This window comes from Microtus pennsylvanicus, chromosome 1 (genome assembly GCF_037038515.1).
Source record: "Microtus pennsylvanicus isolate mMicPen1 chromosome 1, mMicPen1.hap1, whole genome shotgun sequence".
NCBI classification, from domain to species: Eukaryota; Metazoa; Chordata; class Mammalia; order Rodentia; family Cricetidae; genus Microtus; species Microtus pennsylvanicus.
The window spans coordinates 71,429,110-71,443,138 of record NC_134579.1 but is presented as its reverse complement, the minus strand read 5'-3'; the positions used below and the strand labels follow the sequence as shown (position 1 = coordinate 71,443,138).

At 41.5% G+C, this 14,029-nt stretch overlaps 1 protein-coding gene across 3 annotated transcripts in view; it reads left to right on the top strand.

Moving 5' to 3' along the window:
- The window catches only part of Kng1 (kininogen 1), a 28,713-nt gene extending 14,947 nt beyond the window's left edge, over window positions 1-13,766 (top strand). Inside the window, exons 7-11 of one of the 3 annotated variants that reach the window (XM_075967827.1) lie at window positions 649-821; window positions 9,249-9,356; window positions 9,452-9,538; window positions 11,069-11,140; window positions 13,551-13,766. In XM_075967827.1, the coding sequence (XP_075823942.1) occupies window positions 649-821; window positions 9,249-9,356; window positions 9,452-9,538; window positions 11,069-11,140; window positions 13,551-13,649 (539 nt within the window). In that variant the 3' untranslated portion in view covers window positions 13,650-13,766. Of the gene's footprint in view, window positions 1-648; window positions 822-9,248; window positions 9,357-9,451; window positions 9,556-11,068; window positions 12,153-13,550 lie in introns of those variants that run through there. The other 2 variants (XM_075967835.1, XM_075967821.1) reach the window with 2 other exon arrangements.
- The last annotated feature ends 263 nt before the right edge of the window (window positions 13,767-14,029 follow it).

Below are 14,029 nucleotides of genomic sequence, written 5' to 3'. Positions count from 1 at the left end.
TTCCATCTATCTTTTCCTGCTAGGTTTTTTTCTTTTCTTACTTCTGTATCTTACTTTCACTCTTCCTCCATGGCTGGCTGGGTGGCTGGTCCTTTGTTTCCTCACTTCTTGATCTCTCCTGCTCCTTCTTCTCTCCTCCCAGATTTTTCTTCCCTTTTGTTCACTCTGCCTGCCAGTCCTGCCTATCCTTCCTCCTGCCTTGCGAATGGCCATTCAGCTCCTTATGAGAGCATCACGTGTTTTAGACAGGCAAAGGGTAAGAGCTTCCCAGAGTTACATACATGCAACGTAAAAGCCCACAACACATCTTTGCATCACAGCATAAACAAATGTAACACATCTTAAATTAATATTCCCAACATTGGGACACATCAGAATCTGTCTGGGGGAAATGGAGCAAAACAAATTGAACATATGGCTCAACATGGTGAAAGGCATGCTTCCCTAAGCATCTGAGCTGCAAGGAGGACAAAGAGAGAAAGAGAGAAGAAGAAGAAAGTGAGTGTCTCAAGGACCACCATCTTTTAACTCTGCTCTGCTCACTTCCCACCTTGTGAAAATGAGGATGCTGGGCCTCTGTGTGACAGGAGCCAGGGTAGACTACTCTTTGGGTATACCTACTGACTTTAAATCTGTTTGTTTTTACAGGAGAGGATTTGACACAACCACTTCCCGAAGGCTGTTTTGGATGCCCCAAGAGCATACCTGTAGATAGCCCAGTGTTGACAGAGCCTCTCAGTCATGCCATCAAAAAGCTTAACACAGAGAATAACCATTCTTTCTATTTCAAGATCGACACAGTGAAAAAAGCGACATCCCAGGTCTGTAAACAGCCACAAAAATCGGAGGGTGTAGTCCGATATGTGCAGATTGCTTGCTAATTTGATTGTTGGTCTTCACTGTGGTTGGGGAAACTATACTTGGTAACAGGATTTTGTGGTTTAAATTTCAACTCCCAACTCCGCTGTGTGCCTGAGTGTCTCAGACAAGTATCTTTAAAGTTCTGTTTGCCAGAAGGTGATATCACACGCCTTTAATCCCAGCACTCAGGAGGTAGAGGTAGGCATATCTCTGAGTTTGAGGCCAGCCTTATCTACAGAGCTAATTCCAGGATAGATAGGGCTACACAAAGAAACCCTGTCTTGAAAAACAAAAAGCAAAACAAAACAAAGCAAAAGCTCTGTTTTCTACCTGAAAATGTCTGGGATGAAGCTCAAATTAGACAAAGTGTGACAAATGAATTTCAGACTCCAAGAATCTGGACAACCTCTGGAAACCACTGTAGAGTTAGCAAGGTCCTGGGGAGGAAGAGCAAGGCTTTTACTTTCACCCTTTGCAGGCTCTTCTCTCATAAGAACATTAGTGTAAGGTGTTGTGGTGCACACCCATAATCCAAGCTCTCAGAAGCTGAAGCAGGGGGATTGCCGCAAGTTCTAGGTCAGCTTGGACTACATAGCAAGGTCTGATTTAATACACACACATACACATGCACACATGTACACGTGCACATACACACACACTGATGGGGGATGGAGACATGAGGTGGGGGAAAATGCTAAACCCCTTAGACTCAGCCACATCGATAGTCAGTCATTAAAAGTCCTACACTCTCACATGGCCTTGTTCTTTCTCTCTCCTCTCCCTTTGTCATAGATGCCCTCATGTCTATATCTCTAGAGCCTCAGCTCCACTCTCACACCCTATCATAAAAGCTAGTTACCTTCATCTGGGATCAGAAGATTAGCTATAAAAACAGCCTCTATCCTTGGTGACTCTATGTTGTTATGAAAATCTCAGCCTTTGTGGCACCATCTGTAAAATGAGTAGCTGGATTAAAAAAGCCAGACCCTCTAACAGCGCTGGTAGTCTATAATCGTATTGTGCAAGGACAGATTCCTACTCTAGAGTCTCGAGCTGCCTTCCTTAGATACAAGGTAAGAAAAGTAAACAAGCTAGACCCAAACTGTTAGAGTAGCCAAAATAATCTTTGCAATCTAGTAAGAAAATGCCCATCGTTTGGCTTACTAGTTGGATTTCTAGGCATCTGAAGCAAGAGACTTCATACATAGCCATAGTCACTTTCGTTGCGGTTATAGGAGCAAAAGATGTGGTAAAATGTCACACTCTTCAGGTGAGTGTGGTGGCTCAGATGGCAAAGGCACTTTCTATACCTACCCAACAGACAGCCTGAATCCCATCCCTGGAACTCACATGGGTGCAAGGAGAGAATCGATTCTGCGGAGTTGTCCTCTGTCTTCCACACACAGGCCATGGCACACACACACCCACCCCACCCCAATGAAAATAACAGAACCAACAATATGGGAATGATTAGGCAGAGACTTAAAGGCATCTCTGTAAGGAGTGTTCACTGGAGGAGGGTCTTGTGATTAGTAGCCAACAAAAAGCAGACTGTATAAAGGAATCCATGAGTTTGGGTGGTGGTGGTGCTTGTCTTTAATCCCAGCACTCAGAAGGCAGAAGCAAGTGGATCTCTGTGAGTTCATGGTCAGTCTGGTCTACAAAGTGAGCTCCAGGACAGCCAGGGCAGTTAAAGAGAAACCCTTTCTGAAAGAAAGAGAGAGAGAGAGAGAGAGAGAGAGAGAGAGAGAGAGAGAGAGAGAAAGGAAGGAAGGAAGTGAAAGAAAGAAAGAAAGAAAGGAAGGAAGGAAGAAAAAGAAAGAAAGAAAGAAAGAAAGAAAGGAAGGAAGGAAGGAAGGAAGGAAGGAAGGAAGGAAGGAAGGAAAAGAAAGAAAGGAAGGAAGGAAGGAAAAGAAAGAAAGAAAGAAAGAAAGAAAGAAAGAAAGAAAGAAAGAAAGAGGATGCACGTGATGCCACAGCTGCGCCTACAGAAAGCAACACTGAAAAGAGATGAGAAGGTGGAGTGCTGTGTGCCTCGGTTGTCCACAGTGGTGAATTTTAGAATGTGGGACAAGGGTCCACTTATTCTCATCTTTCTAATTTCCTCAGTTTTTTCACCAAAAACAGTAGACAAACTTTATTAAAATGAATCTAAACTGACATTTGACCTCTGCATGATGCTCACAGCACTGAGACTCACTGATGTCACAGGCCAGCTCCCTCAAAGGGGCTGCTGCTTTATACTGTTCCTCTTTGTGCTTTCTTTATTCTTGTTTGATAGTTCTGCTGTCTGATGAAATTTCTTTATTCTTAGCGATGTCAGAATTGCGGGTGGCCATGTACTGCACATCCAAGGCTTGGATCTAGGAGCCCTTCATTCATCCCCCTTCTTCTACCTCACCCTCGTATGTGCGTGTGTGTATGTATGTGCATGTGTGTATGAGTGTTTGTGTGTGTGTGCGTGTGTATGTGTATGAGTGTATGTGTATGTGTGTGTGCATGTGTGTGTGTGTGTGTCAAAAATGCCAAGGGAACACTGTGAAATAATACTGCAAGCAGGAAACAGACAACTGATTATCCTCATATGCTGTGAATATGTTTTATTACCATTGGTTAATAAAGAAGCCACTTTGGCCTATAACCATGCAGAATAGAGCTAGACAGGAAAACTAAACTCAATGCTGGAAGAAAGAAGACAGGGCCAAGTAGATGCCATGCACCTGCCAAAGGAGAAAGACAATGGAAACTTACCACTAAGCCACAGCCTCATGGTGGTACATAGATTAATAGGAATGTGTTAATTTAACATGGAAGAGCTAGCTACAGATACACCTGAGTCATGGCCAAACAGTGTTGTAATTGGTAGAGTTTTGTGTGACTATTCAGCTGGAAACCAAAGGGCAGTCTCCGTGACAGACTAACCTTCAGTTAGCTGCCAAATTTACTAGAATATAGTATGAATTTCATTTGAAAGCCTCTACTTGACTCCTAAAATTGGTCAGTCAAAGCAGCCTTTGAAGTAGCAATTTATAGGGACTCAATTAGATGTTAGGAACTTGTTTTGATGCAGACTCTTGGCCAAGATCTTGCTAAGTTGCTAAAGATATTGTATATAGTTGTAACCTTGCCTCGGCTTTATCTGTTTAGTCCTATTAGAGTGTGCATCCACTCCAAACTGGATTGGTAGTTGGGACACCAAGCTCTGAATCCAAATCTTCCATGAGTGAGGTTTCTGCTGCTTCTTGTCCATTGTTCCTGCCCCCCTGCTGCTGGACCCAGGGCTGTGGATGGGGATTCTCTGGGGCTGTGGATGGTGTCCCCTGGGGCTGTGGAAATTGTCCCTGTCTCTGCACAGATGAACAAATGCTGACAATCTATGTGCACAGTTTTGAGAATGTTCTTTTAACAGAAGTCCTAAGAAGAAATGTAAAAAAAAATTGTAGATATCTGATTTTGAGGGATTTGTTTATGTGTTCATTTGTGGTCTGGGGACCAAACCCAAAGCCTAGGGCTTGCAATTCAATTTGCATATACCTGTGACTTTTGAAGCAAACTGCCGTATTAGTGTTATGTAAACAAAATGGAGAGGTAGGTAGGTTCAAGAAAAGACCTGAGGTGAGTGGTGGTGGCACACTTCCTTAATCCCAGCACTCAAGATGCAGGTAGATCTCTAGGAGTTTGAGGCCAGCCTGGTCTACAGCATGAGTTCCAGGACAGGAAGGGCTATGCAGAGGACCTCTGTCTCAAAAACCAAGTATAAAGAAAGGAAGCAATGAAGAGAAACAGAGGGGGGAAGAGAGAAAGAAAAAAGGAGAGTGAGAGAGAGGGGCAAGAAGGGGAGAGAGAGAAAGAAAGAGAAGGAGAGAGAGAGAGTAGAGGTTTATTTTTAATTGTCATTTAGAAATGAACTTTGTGCTTGGAGAGAGGACCTCATGACATGGGACCTAGGATCCAGTCCTTGAGGCAGGAGACCACTAAAAAGGATGTAGTCTTGATTCTTCTCCTCCTCCCAGCATGGACCAACATGCTCAACAGCGGTGTCTGCCTGTCCTCAACCTCGCTGATCTGGAAAACTGAGAATAATGTTGTTCTCCTTTCTCAAAGTACCCTCTTTGCTTATTAGCAACATTAAATCTTTTAATGACTGGTACACATCGTAATTTCTTTTCTCAGATACTCAGCACAATGTCCAATTTTCAAAGTCGGGCTTTATGTTCATGGCAAACTTCATCCTGCATCTCAGTTTTACCCGTTTGCCTTTTCACTTTGTTTATTGTGCTATCTTATCTATCATTTTTAATAAACTTGAATAAACAATAAAACATCACACAGCAAAATTAACCACACTCAAAGTCCTTAATGAACTTATGCTAATATAATTGGCATCGAAATAGAGGCTGTGAAGCGTCATGTTATTTTATAATTTCAGTATCAAATTTTATGTACTTATTCAACACCAAATTCAAAAAGTCCATGACAGAATTAGCATTAAAAAATTAGCTTTATATCATATTACTTGTTCTCTTTTCCTCATCTTATACTATATCCACACATACGCTGATTTATGTATATTATGGGCCAGGTTTCCCATCTGAAAACATGTGATATATTTCTTTCTCAGATTATGTGACCAGAATTAATATTTATTACACAGTTTAAGTTGCATTTTCCTGAAAATTTTTAATTTCACTTTTTTCTGAACTGAGTAATACTCCAATGTACAAACATATGTCCTAAATATTCATTATCCTTTGATCTGTCAATGACAACTAGACTGGTGTCAATTCTTTACTATAAGTAATAAACAGTCATAAGCATGGGGTATAATTATCTGTGGTAGGGGGTGGAGTTCTCTGGACATATGCACAGAGTGAAATAGATAGGTCATATAATGGTTCTACTATTTTTTAAAGAACGTTCAAACTGATTTTCTTAATGGCTGTATTAATTTGCATCCACACCAGCAGTGAATCAAGGTTCATTTCTCTCCATATTCTCTCCAGCTTTTTGTTGTTTGAATGGTAGCCAATTCTGAGTGGGAGGAGGAGTTATCTCCAAGTAGCTGTAACTTGTATTTCCCTTAGTGTATGTGGATACCGAATACATTTTACAATAGTTATTGGTCATTCGTGTGTCCTTTTTATAAAGCTGCCTATCGGCTCATTAGCCTGCTTGTCGAGTGACAGTTTTATTCCCTTGGCATTGAATGTCTGCAGTTCCTTGTAAATTCTGGATATTAGCTCCTTGTCTGACGTGTAGCTGGAGGAGCGCACCCCATGCTGTGGGCTGTGTGTCCTCTGCTGGTTGTTTCCTTAGCCGAGCAGGCCTTTCTCCTCCAGTCTCTTCTGTTGAGACTTGGGGCTGGTTCCTGAGCCGTTGGTCTCCCTGTCTGCTTCTGTGCCAGTTGTAGGCTGTCGCTAACACTATGGGTATATACTATACAGATTTGAGGTCAAGTATTACAACACTTAGGATTGCTTTGGCCGTTCTCTCTTTGTGGTTACATATGAATTCTTGTATTATTTTTTCTAAGCCTGTGAAATATGACATGATATTTTCATATGTATTGTATCACTTCTGTATATTAATCTTGGTAGTGTAGACGTTTTCACAATATTAATTTTGCCTATCCAAGAATATTGACATTTTTCTCTTGTCCAGTACCTTCTGCAGTTTCCTTTTCCAATATCTTGAGAATTTCATTGTGGAGGTCTTTGACTTCTTTGGTTAGATATCTTTCTAAATACTTTTATATTTTTTTTGAGGCAGGATCTCATTATATAGTTCAGGCTGTCCTGGATCTTGCCTTGTAGACATTACTGGCCTCAAACTCACAGAGATCTACTAGGTTCTCTTCCCAATTGCTGGGATTAAAGCATGGCCCGCTGTGCTATGTCACTTACTGATTTTTGTTTCATTGTAATGTGTTGTGTTTTATTTTATCTTAATATATTATATTTTATTTATTTTTATCCCTTAGAAGCCTGTTGGTTTCCTGTTTTCCAGAGACAGGATTTCTCTGTATAACAGCCCTGGCTGTCCTGGAACTAGTTCTGTAGGCCAGGCTGTCCTCGAACTCACAGATAACCTCCTGCCTCTGCCTCCCAAGTGCTGGGATTAAAGGCATGTGCCACCACTACCCTACCTTGCTCTAATTTCTGAGGAATGATTTACATCATTGTCTAGCACTGTAAAGATTTTCCTTTTACTTTAGGCTTCCTCCCACTATGTTTCCCCTCCATTTTTTTGACTTTCAAGTACAGTTGGAATTTATATTGACATACAGCATTGTCTACAAGGAAAACAAAGTAGATGATAGATAGATAGATAGATAGATGATAGATAGATGATAGATAGATAGATAGATAGATGATAGATAGATAGATGATAGATAGATAGATGATAGATAGATAAACAAAATTTGGCACAGTGGCTTCAGACTTTGTGCAGTGCAAGCCTTGATCAGAACATCGGTGGTGGTGGCAGGGTGGATGCAGTCTTGAACCCCTACTAGCTCTGTTGCATCCCCCACACACACAAGCTCTGAATTAAGTTGAGCTGTCAGCACCAGGAAGCCAGAATGGCAACTCACAACTGTAATTTTATTATGTGGAAGATTGAGGCAGGAGGTTTGTGATTTTGACAGCCACTATCTACAGACCACTCTGAGTTACAAAATGAGATTATTTCCCAAATAAAAAAATAAAAATTTAAAATGTTGAGAATATAACTCAATAGTAGGTCCCTGGTGAATCCTAGCACCCCTCCTAGTACAACAAAGATAAAACCATAAAAGCATAAAGAGCTATAAAAGGTTTCAGATTCTGTTCTTTTGGATCAATATGTACAGATGAATTCTTTGCACTAGCTGTGTAATACTCTAAACGTGCACATATACAGTTCAATCCTACAGTATATAAATGGATCACAAAATTGGGCTACTGTTCATAGACAAGATTATTTAGTGTTTAAGACTGTTACCAAATACAATGAGGAGGACCCTAAGAGGGACAAACATGGATCTGCACAGGAAGGGAAAAAGACAAGATCTCCTGAGTAAATTAAGAGCATGGGGATCACAGGATAGGGTAGAAAGGGAGAGAGGAGAAAATGAGGGGAGCAGAAAAAATGTTTAGCTCAATAAAAAAATTTTAAAACCTGCTACTAAATATTTAACTGGAAGGGCTGCTGAGATGGCTCAGTGGTTTAGAGGGCTGGCTGCTCTTATGTAGGGCTAAAGTTCAATTCTCATGACCAACATGGTGGCCCTCAACCCTTGTAACTCCAGATGTTATTCTGAGCTCTGAGGACACTACTGCACCAGTGTGTTGTACAGATGTACATGAAAGAACACCCAGACAGCCAAGTGGTGGTGGTGCATGCCTTTAATGCCAACACTTGGTTGAGGCAGAGGCAGTTGTATCTCTTTGAGTGCGAGGCCAACCTGGTCTACAAACTGAGTCCCAGAACGGCCAGAACAGTTTCACAAAGAAACTCTGTCTTGAAAAACCAAATTAATAGTAATAATAATAATAATGAGAAGCAATAGATATTCTAAATATTTTCCTAATTTCATATCACTCTACATAAGAATTTACTGATTTAGTATTTGGCAGCAAGACAACAAAAAATGTGTGAAGAAAATATTTTGAGGTTGCTCTTCCATACCTCGGATTGTATTGTAACTTAAAAACTGAATCTCTGGTGAACGTAGTTTGCGGTTCATGAGCCTTAAAATTGATATATGTGGATGAAAGTAAACACTGTATCCAGCTTTTCTTGTACATAGTAAAGGACTCTACCCAACTAATATCAAGAAATCCTAGATATGCATACAACCCTAAAGTCTGTATCAGATATTGGTAGCTTGGGGAGTATGACTATTAAAATGATCAGTGCATAATCAAAATGTCAATGTTCTAACTTTAAACTTATCAGAGTAAAAAAGTATAATTTGTTACATTAATCCTTATTAAAAACTTATCTTGGTTTTAACCTTTAAAGATTTGTTTCTTGTAACGGCTAAATAAAATGCTGATTGGCCAGTAGCCAGGCAGGAAGTATAGGTGGGATGACCAGGCAAAAAGTAGAGGCGGGGCAACAAGAACAGGAGAAATCTGGGAAGAGGAAAGTTCAGTCTGCAGTCGTCCGCCAGACGCAGAGGACACAGATGAGAATGCCTTGCTGATGAAAGGTACCAATCCACGTGACTAACACAGACAAAAATTGTGGGTTAAGATGTAAGAATTAAGTAATAAGAAGTCTGAGCTAATAGGACAACCAGTTTGTGATTAATGTAGACTTCTGTGTATTTCTTTGGGACTGAATGGCTGTGGGACTGGGTGGGACAGAAACCTCTGTCAACATTGTTCTAATTAACTTTACAGGTGGTTGGTGGAATGAGGTATTTTATTGAGTTCATAGCCAGAGAAACCAAATGTTCGAAGGAGAGTAACACAGAACTGAAAGAAGATTGTGAAGTCAAGTCCCCTGGTGTGAGTAGTAGGAGGCCTGGGTGATGCTTTAAAATTCATTGCTCACGGGCCTCATGACTAATGATTTTCCTCTTGGCTTCTGCTTTCCTCATCAGCAAAGTCTCAGCTGCAGTGCTAATGTGTACATGAGACCTTGGGAGAACAAAGTCGAACCGACTGTCAAGTGCCAAGTATTAGAAGTGGTAGGAGCTCAATTGCGGTCAGCTTGGGGTCAATTCTGCGTATAATTCCAAAAAGTCATATCTGGGTATTCAAAATGAATCATTACTGAAAATAAACTGGAGGGAGGGGGTATCTCTTTTAAAATAGTAAGAAGTTATCCTTTTCTATGCTGATCTGCCCTGTGTTTTAATAGGTCATCAAGGGCTCACACACATGGTTCATGTCTGTAAGGCATGACCCTACATCATCCTTTCAAGTCTTTACAGAGAATAGTGCTTTGTGAGTTGTCAAAGATGGGACACTAAGATTTGAAATGCCAGCCAGGCCATGGTGGCTCATGCCTTTAATCCCAGCACTCAAGAGGCAGAGGCAGACATATCTGTGAATTTGAGGCCAGCCTGGTCTCCAAAGTGAGTTCCAGGACAGCCAGAGCTGTTACACAGAGAAACACTGTCTCTAAAAACAACAACAACAGCAACAATAAAAACAGAACAAAGAAAAAGATTTGAAAAGCTGTGAGGCGCCAGAGTGAATTACATCACTATATCCCTTGTCCCAGGCTCTGCAAAGCAAATGCCATGCACATTCTCACCAGTCTTTAGGGCCCTGGGAGGAGTGCTGCTATTTTAATTTTACAGAAACGTGAAGGTAGCTTGTACAGCATCGAGAGCAGGTCCAATCAGAGCTTACCCTTTCCATCCTGATCCTCACAGCTAGAAGATTAGGCTTGAACGCTGGCTTCACCTGTCTCCTCTCACAGGTGGTGAAAATTGAGGTGGATCGTATTCACGAAACCATGCTTTCGTGCAAGTTGCCGCCTCTCTCTCTCTAGTTTAGTTCCTTGTCGTTTGTATACTGTCTGTAAATGATTGTAAAAAGCCTTGTGATCAAGCTTGCGAGTAAGCTCCAGAGTGGTTCAGCCGAAAAAGTGAAACTGTGACGCTGTTCAGGCCTTTAAGGATAAAACCAGTAATAACTGTTGCAGAAATTATATCAGGCCGGGCTGTGGTGGCACATGCCTTTAATCGCAGCATTTGGGAATCAGGGACAGGCAGATCTCTGTGAGTTTGAAGCCAGCCTGGTTTACAGAGCTGGGCCAAAAAAGACTCCAAAGCTACAGAGAAACTCTGTCTCAAAAAAACACAAAACAAAACAAAAAACAAGAAAGAAAGAAATTAAATCAGTTAACAAACAATGTACTCTTACATAGTTCAACCATCCCGTGTTTTCAAATGAAGAAAAACTCTTAGTCTTGGAGTATTATTAAGAACAATAGGCAGGCAAGGTTGGGGATGTATCAGTGGTTGAGGCCAACAGGTATAAGGTCTGGAGTTCAGTCTCCAGTGCCACAAAGTCCATAAATCTTAAGAACAATTAAAAGAGAAGAAACTTTGTTAATTCATTCTTTCTAGAAAATTAATACTGTATTTAAAATCTGGCAAAAATCACCCCATTGTAAGCCAAAATGGTATCACCAGGGTCTTAATCTCAGCTTCCCTCATTGACAACCTGATTCTAACAACGCATTCATCTTAATATTTCCTTTCTAGATGATGAGGAGACCTCCAGGCTTTTCACCTTTCCGGTCAGTCCAAGTCCAAGAAGCAAAAGAAGGAACAACTGTAAGTCCACCCTATACTGCCATGGTGCAAGAAGAGCAGGACGCAGAACATGAGCGAAGACCCGCTGAGGGGCATGAGAAACAGAAAAAGCATAAGATTGACCACGGTCATAAGCATGGGCATGACCAAGGCCATCGGCCCCCAAAGACACATGGCCTTGGCAATGTTCATCAGAAGCAACATGGCCTTGGCCATGGACATCAGAAGCAACATGGCCTTGGCCATGGACATCAGCTTAAATTGGATTATCTTAAACCCCAAAGGGAAGACAATTTTGACCATGAACATAGAGAGGAACGTGTTCATAAGCATGGTCATGGCCATGGTAAACACAAAAATCATAACAGAAACAATGGCAAGCAAACTGAGGAGAGAACAGAGCCTTTGGTAGGCGCTTCTGAAGACAGCTCTACATCCTCCATACAGACACAGGGCTGGACCGCCCCTAGCCCTCCCCTAGCTCAGCCCAGTGTCACGGTTACCCCTTCTGACTTTCAGAACTCAGATTTAATTGATGGTGAGGTGGGTACCACACCACCATATGCCCCGGAGACCTATGATGATTTGATCCCTGAAATCCGGGTGCAACCAGATAGCCTTTCATTTAAGCTGATATCTGACTTTCCAGAAGCAATGTCCCCGAAATGTCCTGGACGCCCATGGAAGCCAGTTAGTACAAAGGATCCAGCCACAGAAATGGGAGAATTTTCTGATTTTGATCTCACTGATGCTCTTTCTTAACTTATACAGCCTGCTAGCTCAGAGAGAAAGCATCCAACTGACTTTCCTTTTCCACTGTTGTCCCAGAAGCCTCTTCTTGTCTCAAATAAGTCATCTCCAACTCAATGTCTGTCTCCTCTGTTGCTTCTGAGTCTCTCTATCCATCCTCCTGACTTCCTCTTACTTTCTACATTTTTTCCTAATAATTTATGTTCACTTTCTGTCAGCTGTTTGCTTGCTCTGCCTCTTGACCTGATTGTATTTAATCCTGTTTATGATACTCAGGCAGAAAGCTCTCATATTAAAGGTGTGTGCTAGGGATGAGCCACACCAAAACCAGAAACTGTTTTTTTTTTTTCAGTAAATAATGAAATCTCGGAGTTTATAGTGTGTCAAATATCCTGTAAAACTTTTTGTTCCCATTGGTGAGTCCACCAGGCTCCATTAGACAATTCCATATCCATGGACACAAAGACACTCTAGTGGTCACTAAACAAACAAACAAGATAAATGGACCTGTAGGGAAGAGGGGGGCACTAACAGGTATGGGAGGGAGAAAACAGAGAGTGGGGATAAGAATAATCAGAACTCGCCAAGTGGTGGGGGCACATACATTAATGCCAGCAGTAGGGAGGCAGAGGCAGGCAGATCTCTGGGAGTTCAAGGCCAGCCTGATCTGAGGACAGAGTTCCAGGATAGGCTCTAAAAGCTACACAGAGAAAAACCTGTCTTGAAAAACCAAAGATAAAGTATAATCAGAAATATATATGTGAAATTGTCAAAGAACAACATATATGTGTACATATATAAATATATATGTATATGTAAATGAATATATGTATACATGTGAAATTGTCAAAGAAAAATTTAGCTTGGTAAAAATATTATTGACAACCGGGCGGTGGTGGCACACGCCTTTAATCCCAGCACTCGGGAGGCAGAGGCAAGCGGATCTCTGTCAGTTCGAGACCAGCCTGGTCTACAAGAGCTAGTTCCAGGATAGGCTCCAAAACCACAGAGTAACCCTGTCTCAAAAAACCAAAAAAAAATATTATTGACAATAAACAACCAAAATATATATATAAATGAAAACTTTGACAATACTGTAAGGATTAATGGGACTGAGACAGAAGAGATGGCTCAGCAGTTACGAGCACTCAATGGCTGCTCTTCCAGAGGTCCTGAGCTCAATTACTAGCAACCACATAGTGACTCATGGTGGTAAAAAGATCTGGTGCCCTCCTCTGACATAAGTCATACATGCAGAATCAGCAGTCATATACATTATAAATAAATCTTTAAAAGAAAGAATCCCAAAATGTGAATGACAGGAAGGGATTCCCACACCATGGAACAAATGGTATCAAGGGATTCCCGTACTGCAGAGTTGCTATAAACCCTGAATTTAGAAAAAGCAAAATATCTACAGACAGGAATAAAGTCAAGAGCAGGAAGGGAGAGTAAAGATGCGGCTTTTGACAACCATGCCATGCTGTGAATGCACTCATTGCTGCTGCTGGTGTTTACTGGAAGCTTTGAGCTCTGAGTGTTTCTTTCATTTCAATATTGTCTACATTTTAAAATAAAGAACCAGTGACACCAGGAAACATTCTCACCTTGTCAAGCAGTTCATCATTTTGCAAATATCGAGCATGAACATCAAATTAACAGAGTTTTGCTATACTTACAGAGGCTTGCAAAAACCTGCGAATACAAGGGCAGACGCTCAGGGCCAGGGGCAGAGTCAGCGCCTGGAAGTGAGGCAAAATCTTCACTCTTGGCACAATAGCCCCAGCATGAACCCAAGTGGACAAAACAGAAGAATCATGGGATACATGTAACATGGAAGAATGTCCCTTCATCACTCAGCCTCTAGGTGAAATAAAATTCAGACTTGATGAGTTCACAGTGGTCTCCTTTAAGCCACATCTGCACTGTAGCAAACTAAAGCCGTCACCAAAGCTTGAGTCCGGCCACAAAAGCTTACAACCCCACTCTGGAACATTCCCTCTAAATTAGACAGCAATCCTTAGATGGACCTCCTTCTCACTGAGACTCCATGCGTGCTATGTGAAGGGTTAGGGAGTCCCATTCTGCCAGTATCCAAAGCTTAGCTCTTTGTTCTTCACCCTGCTCCTGCTCCCCAAGCCCATGCTAGTGATGATTAGA